General features: G+C 42.7%; 1 protein-coding gene across 2 annotated transcripts in view; it reads right to left on the bottom strand.

Moving 5' to 3' along the window:
* The window catches only part of SPON1 (spondin 1), a 1,209,493-nt gene that overhangs the window by 95,983 nt on the left and 1,086,520 nt on the right, over positions 1-26,990 (bottom strand). For both annotated transcript variants that reach the window (XM_069623584.1, XM_069623585.1), the window contains exon 13: positions 20,877-21,044. In XM_069623584.1, coding sequence (XP_069479685.1) covers positions 20,877-21,044 — 168 coding nt within the window. The remainder of the gene's footprint in view (positions 1-20,876; positions 21,045-26,990) is intronic.

Genomic DNA, 26,990 nt, shown 5'->3' with positions numbered 1-26,990 from the left:
CTATCTATTTTGCTTGAATGTCGTGGCTCCAAGCAATCCCCGGGAGGGTGGGGGGTGGATCACATAAGGGGACCAAAAAACAGGTTTTTAAGCCCTGTGCATACCTCCGAACATATTTTCACACAGAAAGTACAGGTAAGGATTCCTGGCTACGCAGAAGGGATACTAGTAAATAGCCTATCACGCCCCCCACCCAAAATTAATTTGTGTCAGCCTCTTCTTCTGTCCCCTCGCCCTAGATAGGCAGTACACCACCATAATCCAGTGATAGAACACCACTGCGGGGACAGTTAGTATCAGTTGGAGGGCGTGATAGGCTATTTACTAGTATTCCTTCTACATATCCAGGAATCCCTACCTGTACTGTGTGCCCAAGTAGTCCCCAACTGATCTCAATCCTCAAAGATGTTGATCAGTTTACAGATTCTGTACTACTTGCATTGCTGATGTTCACATCACACTATAAAATTGAAAAAAAAATGTTGTTAAAGGGACATTAAAAAAAACAGAAATTCACCTGTTATGGTAAACTAAGCAACCATAACTCATGCCACCACTGTGCACTGCTAAGAGAAATGCCAAGGACATCAAAGATGACATCACAAATGGCATTGATGACATCACTGATGACATCACATATGACCAGTGGTGGAAGTGAGCGGGAGCGGTCGGGAGTGGTTGGGAGCGGTGCTCCTCTACTTTCTTTAATTACCTTTTACAGCTCCTATACTTATATTTTAAAAAGAACCCAGGTTCAGGTGTTTGGGGGGGGATGTATTCTGTGTGGGAGGGGACGTGGCGATGGGGTTTGTGGAGAGCGTGGGCAGGCCAGCAGGGGACATAGATCCACTACTTCTTTTCGTACACTTCAACCACTGCATATGACATTCATTTGATGAACAGTCCCTACTGTGTTTAAAATGTTGGTAACACAATGTCAGGGGTGATCGGGAGTTATGGTTGCTTAGCTTACCATAACTGGTGAATTTCTGGGAGTTTTTGGTTTTACTTGTAACCATAATGTCCCTTGAACAAAGTTTTTTCACTGAATTCCATAGGTTTGTATTAGTGCAACTTACCCTAAAGTCCCTTTAACCAAGTATTTCTGTGAATTTCATTGGTTTCTATGAGTTAAAATGTTTCATGATGTCACATTACTGTATATAAGTTATTTAATTTAATTTAATTTATTATTAATGTGTTACAGCTTATTATAAGCTTTTCACATAACATAAGAAATTACATTCAACAAAAAAAAGACAGTTGATCATAAAAGTAAATACTGACATATTAAATGCATAAAAAGAAAAAAAAGTAGTAGCATAAAAAGCAGATTTAGGAAAGATAAACAAGAAAGAGAAAAAGAGAAGATAAAAAGAATTAAGAATAAAAAGTGAGATAAGTTACATTCAGAATTCAAAATTAAAAGGATGTACAGATGTATTCATAGTCCACCAGGCGATGGATATTAATGCCTTTATATATTGAAGACTACAAGTCCAAATAGATATTGCTAATGAGGAGATTATAAAGAGTTTTTTCCTAATAAAAACTTTCCCATAATAAAAGAAGGTGGCCATCCATGAGTTGACAGTTCGCTATATGTTTATGTCCAATAATTTCTCGATGGTCGTCCAAACATTATACACGGCAATGTATAATTTCATTCCATTTCCCTTTTTTATAAGTTATTAATAATTCCTCTTTTAACATATATCAACGAACTGTAAACCTCCTTTAAGAAACATATTTTTTGCAACGTATACTAATGTGTGTTGTTATGAGCAGCACATTCTTAGGTTGCAAGTCATGGTTGAATTGCCTGGGGCATGAGGCTCAACAATGACTCCAGCCCCACCAAACCACACCTGTTATCCACTGTACCTACCCTGTATCCTAGTTCAGTGTCCACTATACCCTCATAATGTGACCAATGGCCAATGCTTGTGGCTTGCAGCCATGGCCAGTCTCCACAATCCATGGGGCATGGGCTACGGCCATGCCGCAATCCCCAAAAGGCAAATCAGAGTGGACATTTGTCCTTGCCGAGGCCAGGACCACTACAAAGGCAGCAAAGTTATATCACTATTTTTTGTACTTACTTTTTAATACTTTCAAACAAGTAAAACACGGGACAGATTTGTGAAGGAATGCTTTCAGGTCTTTTCTGATATTCCTTTTTCAGGTTTGTTGTAATCCAGTCCAGCACTTCAGGCTGTAGCCGCAAGCAGAATATTTGTGTCCATTGAAACCTATGGCTTTGGCCATGGCACATGTTGCAAAATGCAAATCAGAGTAAACATTTGTCCTTGGGTCAGAGCCAGACCCATTGCCCAGAAACCAAAGATATATCACCATTTTGTGTACTTACATTTTGATACTTTAGAAAAAATAAAACACAGGACAGATTTGCAAAACCATGCTTTGAGGTCCTTGCTGATGCTCCTCACAAATGTTTCATGCAATACTTTCCAGCAATTTGGGCTTTTGCCACAAGCAGAATTTGTTTTCCTTATCAAACCTATCCCAATTTTGAAAAACGTAACCAAATAGCCGGTCCCTGGTGGCCATGTCATTTTTAACCCCATTTGCAGTCCCTCGTGGTCATGTCGAGTAGCCAGATTGTCTGGGTCATGACCTTTGGCAATGAACCTGAATTTCTGGCTACTGCCCATGGCCATAGGCTATACTTCAGTCACCAAAGGTATATCATGCTTCATAACACAGTGCATTTCTTTCCCTATATGAACTAGTGAGTGCAAGACTCCACGTTCTAAAAAGTAATCTTCTTTTCTTCCTCTCAGAAAACAATATCTGTGTTCACAATGGATACCTAAACACACAATCTATAAAACAGAATCAAGTCTTTGTCAATATATTTTCCTCCTGAAGAATCACTGCGATCACGCGGTGGGGAAACACGTGTCGAGAATTACTTTTGCATCTACGTGTTGTCCTCAAAAGGACTCCCCTCAACCAAAGAGCCAACTGTTCTCGAGGTCCACTCTTGCATCTTTTGTGTTGTCCTCAAAAGGACTTCCCTCAAACATAGAGCCAATTGCTCTCCATTGCTAGTCTAACACTAATTAAGGACATATTCTTTCATTAACATCAACGAGGATCTTCTACATACCCAAGGACAAGCATTGTCCTCTAAAGGATCTCACTTAAATGTATAAGCCAACTGCTCCTCCACGTTACCTCAACTATAACTAAAGACATAATCCTTCATCAACACCAACAAGGACCATAAGAGACCTTCTCTTACCACCTCGTATCATTCTTTTAATATTGTTTGCATCATTAAGTGAAAGCAATTTAGCATAAATCAATTTCTGTTATTTAAAACCTGGATCCAAGAGAATCTCGAACATTTGGACCATATTTGGACATCTGATACTAAGTTTACTTCAATTTGTGACTTTAACATTTCTTGTTGTATCCGAAGGTGTGGCAAACCTGCTTTTTGATTTATATGTGTTTTTATTTTTCTAAAGAATTAAATCCTTCTTTTGCTATTGAAACTCAAACCTACCTACCTGTCAACATTATTAATAGCGAGAAGTGCGACAGTAGGGCCTTTCTTCTTTTCAACTTGGTTTGAGCGCAGGTCAGCCTCTGTGGCATCCCATTGTTGCTGCATCTCGGGTCTTATTGAACCCTTTAGATGTTTTCCACTTGGGGCGCCAACACTGTCTCTAAGGCTGACTTTTCTTTTTCACTACAAAAGGTATATCACCATTTGTGGACGTACATTATGACACTTTTCTACAAATAAAACACAGACACATTTGCAAAAGCCATGCTTTCAGACCCTTGCCAATGCTCGTTGCACGAGTTTGCTGCAAATCCATCCATGTGTTATTTTTTGAAAAGTGTCAAAATGTACGTAAAAAATAGTCATATAACTTAGCCCCCCACTTTAAGAAATCGATTCAGACTTTCCCAAATCATTCAAAGTTGTATCTATAATCTTTCTGAAAACGTTTGTGCAGATTCATCAAATGTCTATAAGCCATCTAAAAATGTTGACACCCCCCTCTGATTGTGCCTGCTCTTGACAAAATCCCGCCAAACTTTGCAAAGCCATTCAAATCCGGATCTAAACTCTCTTTGCAAACTTTTGTGCCGATTCATCAAACGGCACCAAATGTATAAGCCTTTCAAATATTTTGGGACTCCTCTCCAATTTTGGCCCCTCTTGGCGAAACAGCACCAAACCTTTCCTACCCATTCAGGGTTAGGTCTAAAATGACACTGCATTACTTCATGCAGTTGCATTGAGTGGTACCAAAGTTATGAGCCATCCAAAAACTGCTTTTGACTGTCCCTGTAATTCAGAAATATGTATGGATGTCCCTGAATATCTGAGATATTTGCAAACATCATAGGAAGGAACATCTCAGATGTTTGTGGACATTGGAGAAGAAAAACACCCGATGTGTGTCTTTCTATGGCCATATTCCATCCCACCCTCATCACCCCTCAACTCCCCAGGGATAGTGTAATTTGTTTGACAAGTGCAATATTGTGTTTTTTTTAATGGTTTTATTGCGATGTCCACAGACTACGGCGCTATTCGTGAATCCAACATGCCGTCCGTTTCAAAAGTTTTGACCTACCTCATGTTTTTAACCGACCAATCTGCGGGTGCGTACGATGTCTGCAAACATCACGCTGCTCTCTGATTGATCCAGAGGTGTCCATGGCCCCCGAAACAGGAAGTGTGTCCACGGACCAATCCCAAACATCACACATTTTCTTTGTATCTACTTTTTGGGAAAACTGGACTAATTTACACCAAATCTACAAAAACACACCTTTAGGACCAAGCCGCCCTTCCTGGTGCACATTTGGTGAAAATCCGTCTAGCGGTTTGGGCTATAGGCGTGAGCAACATTTTTTCCATTACGTCTATGAAGATTTACAAAAATTATGGGACCCCCATATAACTTTGCCCCCCCCCCCCCGGATGAAACCCCACTAAACTTTGCGAACTCATTCTAAGGGGGTCATATACTTATTTTGCATTGTTTGGTGGGGATTCGTCCGGGGGGGGGGGCAAAAGGTGCTCTTTCTATGAGTTGAGCAACTTCCGCATAACTACAGGGCTGCTACTGTACGCCCTGTGATATATATATATATATATTCTATATGTATTCTGTATCCCAATTGAAATCAGACTTCACCAAAACGAGGGTGGTTTTAGGCATTCTTCTGCTCTGCAATGAAGGCGTATGTAAGAATTTGAGAGAGAATTGTTTTGAAGAGTGCAATGGTGACCTTTTTCATATTATATACAATTATGTTCACACGAATGACACTAAGCATCAGAAATACATATATGGGAGATGGTTGGGTTTAAAATATGTTTTTTAAGTTGATGATTTGTTTCATATGTTGTAATATGGACTTAGTTGTGAACATCTGGCAAGAGTAATAACACACATATAGGGAACGAAATCCTAGAAGAATGTTTTTTTCTGTATTTTTAACGAACATTACCACATTCGTATATGATGAAGGTAATCACATGATATGGATAGGTATGTTTAATCAGAGACAGCACAACACTGTATATAGGGCAAAACATGAGAGTAGCAGCCCATTCCTGGTTTCTTCACGAATAAACGGTGATGCTTGTAGGAACAATTTGCATTTATCAGTTAAGAAAAGAGAAGCATGTTAATAATTGGATTTACGTGGGGTGGGGGTGAAGATTCATGGTAGCCCAATACGAGCCTAGGGATGAGATAATGCTGGATGAGAAATAGAAGGAACCCAGTACCAGTCAATGGGTAGATGGGAGGAAGTGAAGTAAAGGAAGCCCGTTGTCAACCCAGGTGTAAAGGGGGAAATGTAGATTGAAGGAAGCCATGCACCAGCCCAGTGTTGGAGGGGGCATTGGGTGAAGGATCCTGTAACAGACCTCAGGTGGAGGGAGGAATGGGGAGTTCAGCGAAGTGAATATCAGCCCTCTGATGGAGGGCAAGGGGAGTAAAAAGACAGATTTGGATGCATATGGAAAGATTAACAAATCGTATGCTATCATCTTTCAATTATAAAGAATAATGTGTTTGACAGTGAAATGAAGCTATATGTACAACATTGAAATCAATTAGAACAATAAACACATTTAATAGAATATGAGTATTTCATTTACAGAAACTCAGTTAACTCAGAGCACTTGGAACTGTTGGTTGCTGCGCCTAAGTTCTAGTAAGATTCCTGGTCGGTTTGCGTGAGCTTCTGGTTTTTAGGAACCAAAGGGCCAGTGCTCCAATGCCCCAAGTCTGGAATAAGTGTTATTTCTAAGCCGTCTGAGAGCTAATGGCTTAGTTGCAAATATGAATGTGCTACTGATGTAATAAAAATGGCTTTACCTTTGATGCCTTCAGCCACTTGACTTATATTTGTTAGTTAAACTGAGGTTATATTAAAAACAAACATGGACAAAGCCAACAGATTTGTCTAGTGTATAGGTATTGTTATATATGGAGCAACTCTATAGTCAGTCTTTATTTAAATGACAGCATGATATTAAAGTATTAAAGCTCAACCTAGAAAGTGTGCCAAATATCATCAGTGTGCTAAAGTTGAATCTAGAAAGTGTGCCGAAGTTTGAACTTGGAAAATGTGCCCAATAGCGTCACTGTGCTAAAGTTGGATCTAAAAAATGTGCCTAATAGCGAACTGTGGTATAGTTGAATTTAGAATATTTGCCTAATAGCATAACTGTTGTATAGTTGAAGGTAGAAAGTCTAATAGTGTCACCGTGCAAAAGTTGAATCTGGAAAATGTGCCTAATAGCGTCATTGGAGTAGAGTTGAATTTAGAAAGTGTGCCTAATAGCGTCACTGTGGTCTAGTTGAATCTAAAAAATGTGCCTAATAGCGTCACTGTGGTATAGTTGAATCTATAAAGTCTGTCTAATAACGTCACTGTGCTAAAGTTGGATCTAGAAAATGTGCCTAATAGCGTAACTGGTATAGTTGAATTTGGAAAATGTGCCTAATAGTGTCTCTGTAGTATAGTCACTGTGGTAAAGTTACATCTAGAAAGTGTGCCTAATAGCGTCACTGTGCTAAAGTTGAATCTAGAAAATGTGCCTAATAGCGTAACTGTGGTATTGATGAACTTAGAAATTGTGCCTAAATGTACGCCCCGTGTCCTCCTCTCGTGCTTGATCACAGGCGCTTTACTGGTAATCACCATATCAAACTACTATGCTTACTCTCCCCTATACACCTTCATTCAACTAGAACACAGCTGTACTATGACACATTCTGTCTAGCTGCTCTCATAATTAACATGACCCCCACAAACTCCACATCATCCTAATAAAACAAAGCTAGCTGAGCACATTCCCGCTAGCTTAAGCGTCTCTTCAGACCTAACGCAGCCGAAACTCAGTCTGAGTGTCCATCCTCCAGATTGAACCCATCCAACTGATTTCATCAGCACCACACATACCGTTAAGAAGCAGCATTCCTGCAACAACCACACCAGCTGCACACATATCTGGTACGCCCACGCACCATACCACACTCTCCCTCTCTACTGACTGAACTGCGGTTCCCGAGGGCGTTCAACCTACCAGCGCTTTGAGATCATACCAATGATACATAAGGCGCTATACAAATGCCAAGTAACATAACATAACATATTACTGTTTGCAATAAAATAATAAATAAGTGGGAAGGTGTTGTTCAGTGTTAATTGAGGTTCATTGCCACCTTGTGTGAATTGAATCAATTTTAGTGAAATGGGGGTGTTGAGACCAGGGAATGGATCTGCAAATGTACACAAGTCTTGTTATGCCGTAGCCATGTTCCACACAGTTGCTTTCACTGGTCCCATACTTGCTCCACCTGTTTTTCCCTCATCCTCTCATGATGCTCATTGAACCATGTCCTATGCTGAAGTGTTGGTGGCAAGTGAGCTCCAAGGTGGCAGCAGGCAGCAGTGATGGGCATCTCCCGCTTAATGTTCTCTAGCTACTGCTTGCAGCTGTAGTTCACAAGTTAAACTCAAACATCCAAAAGGGTGTCAAAGGAATAAACAGCCAAAGGTTACATCATCATTGTAAGGGGGTTCCCTTCCCCTATGTGTTTTAATTCTTTCACAGTTTGCAGTCTCCTAAGCCTCAAGAGGATGTTTGCCTCTTCTCAGCTTTTCCACCACTTTCAAATATATGGGAAGTGGCCTGCAAATGGGCTGTTGTGCTGTGGGACGCTCTACTGCCTGCTTTGTCGTGGTCCTTGTGGTCCTGAGACGCGAGTCTGTAAGAGGACGTTTTGTGTGTTTGCTGTTTTGAAACACGAAGAAAACAATTTCCAACATTTCCTTCTCATTGTGACTCCGTCCTCTCCCTGCACCAGTCCGCCTATTGAACAGCACGGATAGGCGCACCCACGTGCGCACCCGGAAATGGCCCGCAAGTGGGCTGTTGTGCTGTTTGGCAGTGTGGCGGGCAGGTGTGGAGTGGCTAAGTGTTAATTTGTTGTTGTGTGTGGTGTGTTTTTTGTATTGATATTGCACTGTCAGTTCTGCTTTACTGCCTTCCTTTGGACGCTGAGCTTTGGGAGCATTGTGAGCATTTAGCTTCCGGTCTCTTTTTTAATGAGTGGCCGCACAGCAAGGGCAGTATTTGCAGTTTAGTTGAGTAGTAACGGTCACACTGAACTATTATTCTGTCGCATGCATGCATCTGGTTTAATGCTATCTAGTGTTGGACCATTTTCTATTGTTTGCAGCTGGGGCATCTAATTTATCCGCACTTAGAAGTAGTGTTCTATCCAGCAGCAAATGTGTGCATGCTCTGCTATAAGTACATCTGTTTAATGTGTGGGAAATTCTAATTCTGTCAGATCTTCTATGCGCTTAATTATGGTAGGCATCTTACGTAGCGGTAAGTGCCTTTCAAAATGCTTAACTCAACAGAAAATGAACACTACTGCCCCCCTTCAATACCATGACTCCAGTGATGACTTAGGTACCCAGAGTCCTCCCAATATACAGTTCTCAGAACGAATTGTGGACTCCATCACGATCCCATACAGTCAGCAATCTTTGGCGGTTGAACCTACAAAAGCATTTGCATGCACACTAATCCTGCAGCTGTGCAGTTTCATGCTCACAATGTCCATCACGCACAACATTCGTTTTCAAGTTTTTCTGAAGTTGGGGCCAGGACGGTAACTGTTGTGGCCACCTCAATGTCTGATTTATGCACTGAGGAGCCTTACACAAACTGTATTACTGATGTCTCAATATTGGCCCCTATCTTACAAACGGAATGGGGGAAATGTTGCAGTATTTCCTTGGGAGCAGCTTCTCCTTGTTCAATTTTGCCATCTGAGGTCGAAGAAATCTGTTTACATAACATGCCTGGGAGACATCCAGGGAGGTAATTTCCCATTATGGTAGATCTCAAGCAATGAAGGGGGAGCATCCTGCGACAAGCTATCCAACGTTGCCTGGCCAAGCTCCCCCCGCCAGGTCTGGCTCTCACAACTATGGACACACTCACAGGGGTTCCTAATAATTTAGGTACAGATTCTACATGTAACAAGCACACACACAACACATCGGCACCCCACAGTAGTAGTTCTGAATCTTGTGTGAATCCCGAGCTTGATGCTCTCTCCTTCCCTGTTATGTCTTGGATCATGAACCTTCTTGACAAGGATCATGAGCAAACCCATCTTTGGTTGAACAACATCAAATCCTCTATTTCTGACAATACAGCTAAAGTATGCAAACTGGAGGGCTTCATGTTGGCTGAATCAAATTTTCATTTTGAAAAACGTCTGATTCTAGATCCTCTTATCGAAAACCTAAAGATGATAACTGCCAAGACAATCATCAGTAATACCACTCAAAACTCTAACGAGTTAGACTTGAGTACACCTACACTGAGATCTCATGCTGCAGTACACTCTGACATTCCATCAAAGATGCATCCGTGTACAAACCTCTGGTCAATGATCTGTTGTCTGTGATGCAATTGAATGCCCTTAAATTGGACAATATATTTAGGCATTTTATCTCACAAATACCTCACCCACAGGAGGGATCCAAGGTTTATGTGTCCGAAAGCACAAGTATGGCGCAGGATGATTCACCTGACAGCTCATCGCCTCTCACTGAGTTGCTGGATCAGAATGGTTCCACTCTAGGAGAGGCAATGGGCCAAACTGAGAGTGGTGTTGTAAATGTATCTGTTGGTACTTCTGTGCCCTTCTTCTTGTGGAAACTGAGGCGAGCGCAAGCAAGAGCAATCAAACGTGAAAATAATGTAAAAAGTAAATAGTAATAATGCACTACCACAAGCAAAAAAAAAATAATCAAAAAAGCAGGTAAAGTGCTTCGGTGTAATCCCAACTCAAAACACCTGCGTAACATCTCAAAGGATGACATTGCAATTGACCTAAAACAATTGAATGAAGAGTCCAAAACAGTACTCAACATCGATCCCCAGGGCAGAAACAATGAAGGTTCCCTATCTAATGAGCTAGCTGTTGCCTCAACTTTAAATGGTCCTCCTATGGTGGGAAATGGAGCCAGTGTGTCGAAATTTCCTTCGGCTCCAGCCCTAAAACAATGCCAACTATTTTTATCAGTTAGCTTGCAACAATCATACGAGTTTTCCTTTTCCTCAAAGCTTGAATGATGAAAGAATATTGGCTGGGACACTGCCAAGCAGTGATGTCCACCAAATGACACAATGTAACCAACAAGTAGTCTTTCAGGCCGTACTATGAACATGCCAAGCTCGACCGCTAAGTCTGTCAGACCAAAAGTGGTGAACGCTGGGTCTAACGGGGTATGCGTACTCCAGGTCCAGGATGAACCACATAGTGTTGGTCGTAAGCCTGACTCATTGCAGTCCACTTCCAGAGTAACTAGTTCTGTTCTGAATGTACCTTTTATGCCTGACAACACTCAAGGTTCTGGTCAATCAGGCCACGTTGTCACAATTGAATCCGAACTTCCACTGGATACCCCCAACATCCTCAGATGGGTGAGTGACCCCAAGAAAAATGGTCACCAGAGACCCAATCGTTCATTTCTATTCAACATTTTTCACAGCATCATTATTTTTTTGTCTTGTCTGGACTTTTGGGGTTGGTCAACTCAGTCATCATCTTAAACAGACACTGTAGCAACCATTATCCTATTCAATTACGGGTCCAGTTTAACAACAAAACTTTAGTCACTGACCCTTTGCTAGCTTTAGCTTGTACAGATCGCATATTATCATCATCATCATACATGTTTATTCGGAAACAAATTATCCATGAACCATTAACAGAATAAAAAAAGCATACATTACAAAAGTCAATTCAACGTATTAAAACATATCTAGAGTATAAATCTACAAACAATACATACAGATGTAAAATGTGCATGCGTGTAAATAAGATAATACCCACAGAGAGCAGCCAAACAATTCATTACGATTAAAATTTCAGAGCTCAATCAAATTCTGTGCCACGGTTTTGGATCTCCGATACCAGGCCCGTCTCAAATAATCCACCATACCCCAGGCCACTGGAATCGTAGCAGCTGACTCCAAATAACATAAGGCAGGCTTAGCCTGAAACATGCCGGCCGATCTGAGTAGTGACAAAAGTGTTCTCCATCTTAAGTCTATATAATGTGGGCAGAACAATACAAAGTGTAGCAGATCCTCCGCCGGCCACTGACAAAAGGGGCAAGCTGTAGGTTGCACACTATCTTCCCAGCTTTAATTTGTGCCCCTAACCATAAGCAATCAAACCGTGCTCGAGTCAAAGCCCAGCGGTCTACAGGATTATCACTATGGAGTAGATATGGCTGAATAGCATCTGTTGTTGCATACACAATATGCCTTCTGTTTGCAGAAATGGCACCCTAGGCTCTGTAGGGAACTAACTTTTTCAGTCAATAGGGACTCGTGGCGTGTTTACGACGTCCAGTACTTATCTTTTACTGCATCGCAAAGAGAAGCATGGAACAACCTGATCATTAGAAGCCATCTTCTTTCTTTGGTGCGAAAGCAGTTCAATCCTTCTGAACGTCACCATCATGATTTCAATACACACATAGCATAGCATAGGAATATATTGTCTCTTAATTTGTGCACTAAGACATATGACCTAATGAAGCGTAACATCTGCTCAAAATATGAAAGGTCTTATGCACCAGATGCATCTAAAGGATAATCAAAAGATGCTGTCCCTGCTCTGTAAAAGTGACACATGTAGTATCTGGTAAATCCTCAGCGGTAACACACACACTCACCAATATAACTTTTTTTCTGCGATCTCAGCCGAATGCTGGGAGAAACATTTGAGTGCAAAATGTAATTTACCTACTCAGTATGCAGCTTACAACTCAGGGATTTTCTATCTAAGTTCATCTGAGTACTATGCCTTTTCTCCAAACGATATCCTCTGGGCTATTGGACAGCTTATAACATAAAAGCCTGCTGGGCCCGATGGTATACCCTCATGCATTATGAAGTCAGACCCCCATTTCTGGGCAGCAATTCTTTTTTCTAAGTTCGATCTTATTCTTAGAACCAATATCACCCAGTTTCATGGCGCATTATCCCGATATTTCAGAAGGGCGATCCTCAGGACCCTGCTAATTACTGTGCCATCACTTTAATGGACGCTTCAGCAAATGTATTTGCAATTCTCCTTAGGAAACATCTCGAAAGGGACACCTATGAGAATTACATTTTCTCCAAATTTCAGGTGAGCTTCCGCCGGGAAATGGGAACTTCACTAAACTCCTTTTTTCATCACTCAAGTTCTTGTGAAGTCCAAAATAACTAATTCTGGTACAATCTTCATTGCTGCGTTAGACCTATCTTTTGCTTTTGACTCAGCCATCAGGGAACTGCTGTGGACTAAGATGCTCAAATTGGGCATCCCATCCCACTTCGTTCAGTTGATTGCATTGCTTCATCTTAACACTACTTATCAAGTTTGGGTAAGCAAGGATGGCGCCCTTACGTCTCCTATACTCATATTGACGGGTGTCAAACAAAGGTGCAACCTTGCTGCCACACTCTTTAACTTATACATTTGCAATATTGACAACTTGTGGGCAAGTCCTTCCATGTATCCAATTAGATTGGGCAGGTTAAGTTTACCCTGGCCCTGTTTTGCGGATGACATCATTCTCTTCGACTGGACTCCCACCAGTCTGCAGTTGAAACTAAACACATTTCAAGAATGTGCATCCCAACACAACCTGCAGGCCAACCCGGGTAAATCGAAAATTATCATTTTCAAAAAACGGAAAAGGCCAAGGTCTTATCGATAGTATATTTCTGGCAACCCTATCAAATTGGTCAACACTCTTAGCTATTTAGGCTCCTCTCTATCTGATTCTAATTCAGCTAAAACATGGTCTATGCGGATAAAGGATAAAGCACGCCCTCTGGCTTCGCAGATTAAACGTCTTTTTAACAAATACTGTAAGGTTTCTCTGCTTCCCATCATCAACTTCTATCTATTGAAGGTGGAAACAATTCTCCTGTATTGACTGGACTCATGTTTACTTAACCTGGATACTGTTCCAACGTCCAATCCTAATTATGGAAACACACTTTGGAGTTTGGCAGCAGCTGTACCCCAGTCAATTATAGAACACAAATTAGGGCTGTCTTCATTGTCGTCTAGATTCACCTGGCGCAGACTATCAACGTATGACAAAATTCTAGATCCAGCTAGCAACACTTTGTATCAAGATATTAATACTATTCTTCATGACGGCAATCCTCAGTCAATAGTAACCTTTGCAGTTCAAATGAATTTAATTCTAGCAAACATCGACTCTTCAATTGGTGATTTAGGTCAAGGTCTCCCCAGTGTAAAGCGCAAACTGTATGAGTGGGACTGGATTAAGACTATCGATTCCAACAAATCCTATAAAACATATTGGGACACTTCACCTATAACTGATTCTGATAGAAACTGTGACTTCTGTAAAGATGGCAACGAGTTTGAAACACTGAAACATCTCGTACATTGTTCTTACTTTGAAAATGACAGATGCATTCTGCTTGGCATGTTCAATCATGCACATACAGAACTCGCCTGTCACTCCTTTTGGGCAAGATGCTTACAAGGCGACAGTTTTACGCTAATCTTGTCCCTAACCAAATTACTTCACAAGTTTAAAGATGCCATGTGTGTGGCTAATGAGATTTCAGCACAATCCAATCACAGTGGTATGTGTGAAGCCCCTAACAAAGGACTGACACACAGTGAATGAGAAGGGGTGATGTGCAAAGTGAGTAATATTCCTAATGCATGGGCATCGTGGTAGGGATTGACCCCTGTTTACCTTGCAGCTCAAGCTACAGAATATAATGGTGTTGGAATATATGCCTTTCTGAATATTTCTGGAATACTGGGACGTAACAGTATAGGCCGTAACAATTGTTTCATCAGCTATATGGTTGAGGCTTGATGCAACATGTTATGTTGTAGTAAACCATTGTTTTTCTTAAGCATGGAACAATGGTTACCTCAAGTTTTGTACAATCTTCAAAAACGTTGATGTTGCCAAAATGATGTACGCTATAACAGTGTTATGTTATGCACTTCTTCAATCAATGATGTCTCAAAATGACATATTCTACAATAGTAGTTATGCTACCAATTCTTTTGCACATTGCAAGATTGTTGATGTTATATGCTTCTGTTGCGATGTCTTGATGTTGTCGACAATGATGTTATTGTAAGGTAACGTATGCTCTATGACTGATTTCCCCTATGGTCATGGATCGCACATTGCGTTATGCAACAACTTTGTATATTATGGCTATAACAATCTTTGAACTATGTCCAACAATGATGGTGCCACCATTTGATTGTTGAGATTGTAATTTTTCTTGTGGAAGGTGTTTTATAATGATGTTTTTGTAAATGGTGTAAAATGGAAAAGTTTGGAAACAAACTAGATCATTTCCTTCTTTTAATAAAAAAAAAAAATAATAATAATATATGGTAAGGATTTCTTATCAAGAGATTGTCCTTTCTTCTACTTGCAATCTCTTCCTTCCAGGGGACTTGTTTCTCTTCCCCAGGGTTTCACACATTTAAAAGGTTTCTTTAGTTCCTCCTCTTGCTTGCTTTCAGCACATTGGTTTACAAGTTTAACCCAAAAACGCCAAGAAAGGATTTCCATCGTCTTGGTCTTTCAACTACTTTAAAATCATTGGAAATTGTTTGCCTTGTGGAGAGAATACCCTTATCAGTCATTGTAGAAAGGGTTTCTCTCTCTCCCAAGTTTACAACAAAAAGAAAAATAGAGCAAAAAGTTGCTCCTTCCCTGCTTGGTCGTTTCAATCCTTCAGAAGACTTGCTTTCTTTCCTTGTTTGAATTCAACACAGCTCAGGGGTGAGTCTTCTAACTCATAAACAAAAAGGGGCCTGGGGTACTCTCTTGCCGGGACTTGGTTAAGACTTTAATACTTGTGTTTTGTGTGCAGGTCCCAGACTTTCATGCAAGGTGCCTGGTATACTCATTGCCAATGTTGTAACACTCTCATATGTTCATATTAATTTCCATGTGAGAATTGGGCCTTTGCCCGCCTTTCTTTTGCAACTTCATGTGCTTGACAGGTTGCCCAAGCTTCCCTGCTCAGACTCTCCAGTGCTTTCCAATTACTTTCAATTGGCGTGCTGTGTATGCCTCGAAGTGCCCCAGAACCCCAATCTACCTGTATGGGCTTGCCGGTCTCCCCGTCTGCTTCAGTGCTCTCTGTGGTCTGCGCATCGCCCAGTGGTAAGCTTTGTCTTCTAGTCAGCGCTGGAAAGGCTTCCCGAGCCTCTCCCTGCAGTGGCTCTCCCAGTAGAGTGGTTCTTGCTGCTTACGTCCATACAGCCGACTTCCGGTCTCAGAGCCTCCTCCTCCGACACTGCCATAATCGTGACTGTCTCCAGTCTGCTCGGCATCCCTCTGGCTTCACAACCAGCCTTGGGTATAGTATGTCTCTATCTTTCCGGCTTGTCGGCTGTTTTAAAGTTCTGGACATTGGTCAGCTGATCGGAACTACTAGCCTGCACTCTGTGGTTCTCGGTGGGCATGATCTTCATTACCCAGACCCTCTTCTTTGTCCCATTAGACCCATCGGAACAAGTATGTGTGTGTCTATGGTTTTTAACAAGAAGTTCTATATTACTATATATCATATACAGCTGTGAAGGCAATGACTGGTGACTAGTATCCCTCAAAAAGGTGCGGGGGTGTATGAAAGGTCTTCTTCTAGTCAGCCATCTCTGCCCCACCTTGGTTGGCCTTCCCCATGTGGTCATTCCGCAGATAACCACCCCCAGAATTGGAGTCAGGTAACCTATGCCCTTCCCTGGCCACATGGGTCAGCAACGGTGCTGGTACTTCTGTATCCCCAATTTCATGAAGTCCTATGGGACTCTGTGGAAGTAGAGATTTACAGTTACCACCACAACGTGTGATATCCCGGTGGCACAGGATATCAGGTGGCGGTACGGCTGTTACATGGTTCCTGGAAACCGCCACCTAGCAGCGGGTTTTCCGGGCAATCATCTCACCTCTGTTGCCAACTGCTGGGATGGCTACATATCTTCACTTGGTAACTAATCTCGATCATCAGTCATTATTGACTCGAGCCAGACTAAACACCCTACACTTTAGGGCAGTGACCAGCAACTGGTCTGGTAGGAAGTATGCAAAGAAAACCTGGTGCCTCTGTGGTTCTAGAGAATTCCTGGCACATCTCATTCTTTTCTGCGCCATATCTAACAACATGTGTAGATGTTATTCTTAAACTTTACCAAAGGGTTTTGGTTTTAATTGTTGGAAACCTGCTTTGATGCTATTATTGAGTTTACCAGATGTTACTAGTGCTTTAAAAGGTGCATGCTACTTGCAATGCACATGGACAAGAAGAACATCTCTCTATTAACTTTCGATGTGAACCAATTATTGGCATTTGAGAGCTCTGTGATGTTATATTTCACTGGGTTTTTATTTGGCCTGGGATTTGACAATTGTTGATTTTTTATGTTGTTTTGTGGATTGTTTTTACAAATCCGAAATAAACAATTAAGTGAAATGGGATTTCTCTTGACTTATGTCTAAATGGGGAAAATAATTTTGATACACAGAAAGAGGTTCAACAATGAAATGTTTGTTGTTTAGGTGAAACAGCTCATTTGTCTGGGCGCTTTCCATTCATTTACGGAGCTTCTGGTGCACTTATGAATGGACCCCTTGCTCACTATTCTTAGAGAGGCACAGATCCACCCTACTGAGGAGGTCCAACCAGACCGAAACACGTGTCTGGGGTTTCTGTTGGTACTCTTGTTCAGAGGAGAATTGCCTAGCATTTCGGTGCTGGACTGCCCCAGGGCGGGACAAAGACTGATATGTTTGGGATATTTCTTCTCTGTGAAAGATAGTGAGCTAAAGACTCTGGGTAAGTCTCTCGTACCCAGGACTAATGTCTGGCAGAGGGACTCCCAGGACCCCCCTTGTTAATTAGCGTATTTAAGTAACTTTGGGTCTCACCCTAAGTTACTAGGGGAATCCAGACGTGGACCCCTTGCTCACTATTCTTAGAGAGGCACAGATCCACCCTACTGAGGAGGTCCAACCAGACCGAAACACGTGTCTGGGGTTTCTGTTGGTACTCTTGTTCAGAAGAGAATTGCCTAGCATTTCGGTGCTGGACTGCCCCAGGGCAGGACAAAGACTGATATGTTTGGGATATTTCTTCTCTGTGAAAGATAGTGAGCTAAAGACTCTGGGTAAGTCTCTCGTACCCAGGACTAATGTCTGGCAGAGGGACTCCCAGGACCCCCCTTGTTAATTAGCGTATTTAAGTAACTTTGGGTCTCACCCTAAGTTACTAGGGGAATCCAGACGTGGACCCCTTGCTCACTATTATTAGAGAGGCACAGATCCACCCTACTGAGGAGGTCCAACCAGACCGAAACACGTGTCTGGGGTTTCTGTTGGTACTCTTGTTCAGAGGAGAATTGCCTAGCATTTCGGTGCTGGACTGCCCCAGGGCAGGACAAAGACTGATATGTTTGGGATATTTCTTCTCTGTGAAAGATAGTGAGCTAAAGACTCTGGGTAAGTCTCTCGTACCCAGGACTAATGTCTGGCAGAGGGACTCCCAGGACCCCCCTTGTTAATTAGCGTATTTAAGTAACTTTGGGTCTCACCCTAAGTTACTAGGGGAATCCAGACATGGACCCCTTGCTCACTATTCTTAGAGAGGCACAGATCCACCCTACTGAGGAGGTCCAACCAGACCGAAACACGTGTCTGGGGTTTCTGTTGGTACTCTTGTTCAGAGGAGAATTGCCTAGCATTTCGGTGCTGGACTGCCCCAGGGCAGGACAAAGACTGATATGTTTGGGATATTTCTTCTCTGTGAAAGATAGTGAGCTAAAGACTCTGGGTAAGTCTCTCGTACCCAGGACTAATGTCTGGCAGAGGGACTCCCAGGACCCCCCTTGTTAATTAGCGTATTTAAGTAACTTTGGGTCTCACCCTAAGTTACTAGGGGAATCCAGACGTGGACCCCTTGCTCACTATTCTTAGAGAGGCACAGATCCACCCTACTGAGGAGGTCCAACCAGACCGAAACACGTGTCTGGGGTTTCTGTTGGTACTCTTGTTCAGAGGAGAATTGCCTAGCATTTCGGTGCTGGACTGCCCCAGGGCAGGACAAAGACTGATATGTTTGGGATATTTCTTCTCTGTGAAAGGTAGTGAGCTAAAGACTCTGGGTAAGTCTCTCGTACCCAGGACTAATGTCTGGCAGAGGGACTCCCAGGACCCCCCTTGTTAATTTGCACTCAACACTGCACACTCACATGGGCCCTGCCTGGCAACCTGGCAGGCTCAGGTTCTGCTGAGCCCCCTGACAAAGCAATATCCGCAGACAAGTACGGGAAAAAATATTCTGGTGAAAACCAACGAATGACGGTAGATTCACAACTGCAATCCAATCAGAATGGGACTTGGAAACTGGGTGCACTCCCAACATGCCGAAAAATGAGGATGAAGTTGTAGCAGTGGCATATGACATGCAGGAGTGGCAGTGTGGTGCCTAGGGTGCGTTGTGAGCATCGTGAAGTGCGCAGCAAAAGTGCAGCATCACAGGGAGGAATGTGGAGAGTGTGATGTGAAAATGTCTTTCTGCTTTGATGAGTCTCCTGATGGGTGGGCTTCTGACCCCACACTGAAAGGTTGCTCTCCCTTTCAATCTGGGTCTCCTTTCACCCTTGTTTCCCTTTTCTTTGCCCCTCTGTTTCTTTCCTCAGCTGCCTTTTTACCTCTTCTACCCCTCCCACCTGTATTTCTTTCTATAGCTCTGCCCCCTTTCACTATTTATGTTGGTCTCCTAAATACCCTGCCAACCTCTCGTTCTAATTTCCTTTGTTCGTGCCTGCTTATTCCTTTTTTCTCCCATCTCTGTTCCTCATTTTGTGTGTTCCTATCTCTAACTTCTTTCTCCAGTGTTACTATTGACACTCTCTCTTCCTATCTTCTTTGTATTCCCAGCAGCTCCTCTCACTCCTTTTATCATTTTGTCATTCTCTATCTTTTCTCTCTGGCAGTCGTTCCCTTCCATCACTCCATCCTCGCTTCCCTCCTTTATCTTCCCCTTTTCTTTACTTCTTGTTCCCTCTCTCACTCACACACACACACTCGTTTACCTTATGCTTAATACCCCTTTTATGTGCAAGAAGAAACATATGATGAAAACAGCAAAGAACATAGTGACCGAATGCAGTGAGCTTGGATATTTAAACATGACTATGTGTGGCAGTTATGTACATAATTATGATGCTATAAAATGAAAAGCCTTTTATGTATGCTGTTTAAATGCTAACAACATATCTATGCATATTGCACTTTACAGGGTTGGGCAGAGAGTCAAAAGGATTCTAAGTGAACATAATAGATGACTGCACTGGTAAGCTCCTATGCATGCATGACAAATAAATTATAACAAAAGGGTTTTAGGAAAATTGGACGCTTAGTTGTACATATAATTAATTTTATAAGATGTTCTGATTTGAATTAAATGTTTTACATTATGAAATATTATCAATCATGTTATGTATAGGAGGTGTGAAATGATATATTATTAACTATTTGTGCATGTTACATTATTTATATATTTTTTTGTAAAGTTTTCATTTTATAAACTAAAATACATCAAATAAATAAATAAATACATACATACATTAATACCCCTTTTTATCGTCCTCTTCTACCCTGGTTTACTTCCCCTATACCGCTCTCTCTTCCACCCTTATCTCACGTGTTATCACTCTGTATTCTCGTTCCCGGTCACTCGATCACTGTTTCTAGCTCCATTCCTGCCTTCTCATCTCCATCTGAAAATGGCTGATTTTTCCAATGTGTGACCCAAAGGACATGGCTGCAGCCTCCTAACATAGAACTTTACCTCTCAGAGCAGACAGTAATTGAGTGACTGCATCCCAATTGAATGGGAATCCCTGCCAATGGGTTAAGGACCTGGGCATTTGATAGCATTCCTTTGCAATGGTATATGATGTGAGCTCTGAGGACTAGAGAGAGCATATCTGGCATCTGATGCATACACTGCCAATGCTGTCTGTCTGCTGTGAGTACTTGGGCATACTCTTATTACCTGATAAGGTATGAAAACAATTCGAACATGGAAACTATATGAAAGCCAAAACTTTTGTCACATATGGAGTTGAAACTATTAGTATGAATAAGTATCTAATATAAGTACGAATCACTATAAAGTGGCTTTACACATTTTAGACATGTAAGTTTTCTGATACTTCGCGACATGTGTAATCGTGATCACTTACGACATTCAGGCATCATGCATTTTTCAACCTCAGTGGTTTCCGTTTTGCACATGGATCCATCAGCTGGGGTCATTTTTATCATCCGGTGTCGCTTCTTCATGCCCAGCCCGCAGGTGGCGCTGCATTCCTCCCATTCTGCCCATTCTGTCACAAAGCAGCTACTAGGCACTTTTGGGAAAAAGAAAGGAGTGATGTCAACGGTACGATTCATCTTTGTAAAAGGCTTACCTAACACAATTACTGATAGCATTTAACGTGATAGCTTTTTTGTTAGACTAGAATTCTGCGTTCTTCATGTAAATGCTACTTCTGTATCCCACTGGAACGTTATTCAGAGGTCACCAGAGACGTAATTTCACCAAAATGCCAAGGGTAGCAGAAGTGACATCACATGACCCTTGACCCCTGATGACAACACAGAAAGTGATGTAATTTGACCCCACCCTGAAGTGATATCGCCGGATGTGATGGAACACAACCTTTCATCCATTGACAAAACAGGAAGTGGTGTCACATAGCAATGTACACTACGAAAAATATGGTTACGATATCACTATAATGTGATGTACATTTCATACAAGAATGGATCGCCATATCTATCGTTAAGATCAGTGTGTTTAGGCCCATATTACCAAATTACTTTGAATGCAAGCAGACATCCATGGCCAAAAGATAATGGTGTGTTATTATATAGCACTTACACTTAAGCACTTTATATAGAAAAAATATACACCGAATATGACCCTACCTTTGTTGGTACTAATTTTTTGACCTCAGAAGGATGAAAGGCTGAGTTGAGGCATTTAAGAACAGACTAAATCAGTGACTCACCCCCTGAAGTGTGCCTGAAATAAACCTTTAATGAGTCTAGAAATTATTGTACAGAATTCCAGAAACGTGTGTACAAAAAGGTTCCACAAGAACAGCTTCCCACCTTCACATGCACTAGGTGTGTGTCGTTACGGCAGTTGCCAATACACTAGGTCATTGAATATATTAAGATAAAGTGGTAGAGATTTACGCCAGAAAGCCTCTGGGAAGGGAGCACGCACTGGGACATTTCTAAAACCCCTATACGTGCAGGTAACGAATGGAGGCTTTTCTGCTGGGAAGCTTGTAAGGGAAATCACACCCTTTGTGACTCTTAACCACGGATCAGAGACGCTGCATGCCTCCTTGTTGAAATTGGGAATAGGCTGTGTTCCCGTTCCCACTCCAGGGGGCAGGAAGGATGGAAACATGAGTGGGGGCCACCTCTCCAGGACCCTCTCACCGAGGAGAAGTTCTAGGAAGGGGGAATGCTCCCCCACAGGAATGGGCTTCTCTTGGCAGAGCCTACTTTATCAATCAATATGTCAGAAACAGAGGTCAGGACCGTGTTTACAGAGACAGAGTCATTGCAGCCATTGACGCAAGGCTGTCTGCGATGAATCCACCACTTGCTCCAGTGCCCACTCTGTTGGGTACTCGTAAGGACCCTCCTACCCTGGACAAACCTGACCTGATGGTGATGAGGGAGTGGTGGCAGGAACATTCTTGAGGAATCAGACTGTGGGTGAAATGGCCATGCATCTCCAACATAACCTGGATTTACAAAATGTTAAAGCAGCACTGGTCCTGAAGGGTTTTCTGATGATTACAGTCATTATGTTCCAGTCCCGAAGTCTGTCTGCCTGTGCTGCAAAGCGTCCAGGACATTATCACTAGAGACTGGAAAGATTCTGAGAAGGCATGTGTTCCAAGGGTGTCGTCCAATTGCTACCCGCTTCAGGGATTTAACCAAGTGTATCCAGATGATATAAAAGTCAACTCCATTCTTACTTCCTTCCCTGGACATACCTCTGGACACCCAATATGCTGTGCCATCAGACCCCACTGATAAAAGGGTGGAGGCTCCGCTTAAGAAGACCCATGCGACTGCAAGATTTGCACTTAGGACAGGTGCACACCATGGTTACTCAGTCTCTTCTCAAAGATGTTCAGATTCCCACAGGATTGCAAGGATCTCCTTGAAATCAGTGAAAAGGAAATCATTCTGCCCTTGGACATTTCAGTGGATATTATGAGAGGTCTTGTCCTGGGTCACATCTCCATGAACTCTGCCAGAAGGTAAAACTGGCTCAGACGATGCAAAGGAGAAGACTCCTAAAGGCCTTCTTGATGTGGATGCACTTAATGGACAACAACATTATTGATTACTGTATTAACAAGCTGGTCGAGTAAGCTAAGGAGGACAATGCCCTATCGCAATCCTAGTCTGGATATGCCTATATAAGAGCTCCTTATATATACTAATGCAAAGCCACATTTCAAGCACCAAGGGGCTATATGTATAACACATTTCGTGCAAGGAGGAATTTCAGCCCATCAAGCAAGCTCAAGGATAACCCACCAAGCGGCCCCTGGTACTTCCTGACTGCGGGAGTCCAGAACCCTACGTCCCCTCTCCAGTGGGGGTCTGCCTTTAGCTGGTCAGCACATTTTGGGAAAAAGAAATCGGAGACACTTGGGTCGAGGGCATTGTTTGCAGGGGTTGCTATAGACAATTCAGATCAATTCCCCAAGATTGAGGGATAATAATAATCCTTGACACAGGGGCTCTTCAAAGAATTTGGCCCCTCAGGGGGGTATTGAGAAGCTCTTCCAGAAGAAGGCTATTTAGGCATTGTCAGTAAAGAGCAAGAACAGGAGGTGCATGGCATTTTTTTTCTGGTTATGAAGCCCTCAGGGAGTATGGAGTCCAATCATAGACCTGAAGAGAGTGAACAAATACATTCAGAGGACCCCTTTCAATATGGAGACCCGTCATGGTGTCATTCCATATGTTTCAAGGGGCAACTTCCTTTTCTTCATCAACCTCAAGGATTACTACTTCCACATTGCCACACGAGAGGGTCACAGGCGATTTCTCAGGTTTGTAGAAGAGGAGGAACATTTTCAGTTTCAGATTCTGTCATTCAGCGTCTGATAAGCCCCCTGGGTCTTTACAAAGGACCTGACAACATTGGTAGCCCTATTGCACATGCAAGGAATTTGCTTCCTGTCTTATCTGGGTGACTGGCTGATTCATGCCTCCTCTTTATCCCTTGTCCGCAGCAACAGGACTAGTGTGTGGCACCTCCTGAAGACGCTTGGTTGGATATTGAACTTGAAGAAGTCCCTACTGAGGAGATGGAGGTTATAGGGGGACACAACACATGGGAGGTGGAGGGTCTTCTTTAGTCCTATCTGGGAAAACAAGCTTCGGAACAGACGGGTGGGCCCTTTAACACAGGAAGGCGACTTCAGCCCACCAGTGGTTGGAGTTACAGGGAGGCATGGCATCAACGGCCTTTGCTGTTCCGTGGGTCAGTTTTCACATGGGGCTGTTAGGGTTACATACCCTGGACCATTGGAATGCATCATTTTTGGACTATTCCAGACTCGTCGGTGAGTTTCCCTGTATCCGGAGGACGTTTTCATGATGGCTCGAGGAGAAGTGCTGCCTACAGGGCTTCCCATTGGATTCCCCTCAAGACCAGATCCCTACTACAGATGCCAGTCATATGGGTTAGGGTGCACTCTGGGGCCCTTGTCCATCTAAGTGAAGTGGTCTAAAAGGGGGCAACAAAGGTCCTTGAACTTGAGGGAGCTCTGGCTATCTCGAGATTCCTCTGTGCCCTGGCCCGTCATCTCAGGTGGAGGGCATCCTAGTCCAAACAGACATAAAGGTGGACAAGGTGTATGCCAACCATTAGGGTGGCACCAGGATTGCATTCTCTCCAGCAGATGGCCATTGAGATCATGACCTGGGCAGAAGACTCAGAATACAAATTCTTGTCTTTCCGTATCTCTTATACACCGGGGTAGAGAAAGTCAGCTAGGTTCCTTAAGCATGATGTTCCCATCATCAGTGGATTATTCCCTGAGGCTCTCCTTTTTTAGGTCAATTTGCAACAGGTTTGAAGTTCCATCTCTGGATCTGTTGGTATCCATTTAGGATGTTCTCCTCGCCAAGCACATGTCAAGGACCTGGAATCAGCACAGGTGCCTCCACCCTCATTGTTTGCTTACTTCCCTTCCCGCTCATTCAGTTGGTGGTGTTGTAAGTCAATAGTGGCAGGGTTTGTTTCATTATGGTAGAGCCATGCTGGCCAAGGAAGCTCTGGTTTGCCATTTTTCTTTGCCTCACAATGGGTTCCTCCTCCCTGTTTCTGCGTCCATCATCCCTGACATGGTCCAACCTTCCAGCCTCAACCCTGGTCCATCTGCTTTTGATGAATATGTAATGTTTAAAGGGGGGTTGTTGCCCTCTGTTGCCATGGCAGTCCAGGGTTTCAGGCTCCCTTCCACTCTCAAGTCCAATGCTAGACACTGGTGTTCTTTTGTCACTTGGTGTCTCAAAACCCATCTTGACCACCTGTCCTGTGATCCAGTGCGTGTCTGGGATTTTCTTGGTTGCTTTTCGCACATTCTACCCCTAGGGATTAGATGGCAGCAGTGAGAGCTTTTAGTGCCCCATGTATTTTGAATGCCACCATCAAGGAGCAGGTGGCCTGCCTCCTTCAAGGTGTGGCGATTTCCTCTCTAAGGATGAGTTCCACTTTCCTGAACTGGGACGTTACCCTAGTATTGAGTGCTCTATGTGCTTGCCCCTTTGAACCATTACAGACATTGCATATCAGCTTTCTGTCTTCCAAATGTTTTTTTTTGTTTTTCTGGTGGCAACGAGCTTCACTTAGAAGTTGTGGGAATTGGGAGTTTTGGTTGCATCAATACCTTATCTGAGGTTTGTCCTGGAAGGCCTAGTTTCAAGCGCCCTCTTGAGAACCAAGGTCATCTCAGACATTCATCTTCATGAGGGCTTGTCCTCCGTTCCGCCAAGTGAGTTCTCTGGCAATTGTAGCCCTGCTCGGCCCATCTGTTGGATGTGGGCAGGGTAGGGAAATTGCATTTGGCTAAGACTGCAGACATAAAGCAATGCACGCAATTATTTGTGATTTTCTTTCCGGGGCATGCAGGCTGGAAACCTACTATGGCAATACTCATTAAAATGGCATAAAGGCTTCAGCTCAACCCCCTCCTGAGACTATGCCGGGCCGATTAATCCATCCTGTGTCTGCCTCCTGGGCAGCTTTTTAGGCTGTCTCCATGGGGGCTATGTGTAGGGCACCATGTAGGCTTCCCAGAATTGTTTATCGCTTACTATACATTGTATGTTGGTCTTTTGAGACAGTCTTTTGGTGAGGCAGTTCTGTCAACAACAGATTTATTCTTAACACTTTGATTTGTTTGCACTGCATCTGTGTAGTTTTCCACTGTTTGCCGCATGCAGACCCCTGACATTACTGGTTGTATTCTCATGCTTTAAAGACTGGGGTGAGGAGGCAAAGTTCTTATTGCTTACTGGTAATCCCCATATCTGGAATCCTTACCCTCCGACGCCCACCTCAGGCATAATTGAGGAAAGACATTGGTTGAGTATCAAACAGGACAGGGATTGGTGGTGGGGATCCTTATCCACTTCCTGCGCCAGCTGAGGGGCCGGGGTTATCCATTTCAAGGGTCCTGATTGGTTTATAATGCTGCATGTTTCTGTCTCGCGAGGCATGGAAGTCTCGTGCGGTAAGGACTGGGGTGAGGAAGAGCAGGACGGAGAGTAATGGGATTATTGGGACCTAATCAGAACATTCTTCATAGAAGTCCTGTAGCAAAAACAAGAGGAAACAATACAAGTAGTTAGAGAACTGTATCAGCCATAAACCTACCTAGGGTCAATGATGATAAAATCGGGATTTACATCTCAAAACCCATAAACACATCGCATGCATTGGCTACAATTAATGCATGTAATGGCTAACATGAATTGCCATATTATTTCAACAACACTAACTCATTTCAACTCCAAACATGACATTCATATATATATATATATATATATATATATATATATATATATATATTATATATATATATATAATATATATATATATATATAATATATATATATATAACATTAAACATGTAAAGGCAAGAACAGCACCTTTTTAGGCTCCAATAAAACCAATAGTTTTCAAAGTTAGCAGTTTTGGCTTCTATGCAGATATGGGATAGGCATCAGCCTGGCACTGTTAC

The sequence above is a fragment of the Ambystoma mexicanum genome, chromosome 11 (genome assembly GCF_040938575.1).
Source record: "Ambystoma mexicanum isolate Mex_15411 chromosome 11, UKY_AmexF1_1, whole genome shotgun sequence".
Lineage (NCBI taxonomy): Eukaryota > Metazoa > Chordata > Amphibia > Caudata > Ambystomatidae > Ambystoma > Ambystoma mexicanum.
The sequence above is the reverse complement of the archived record's forward strand: the minus strand, read 5'-3'. Positions and strand labels throughout refer to the sequence as shown.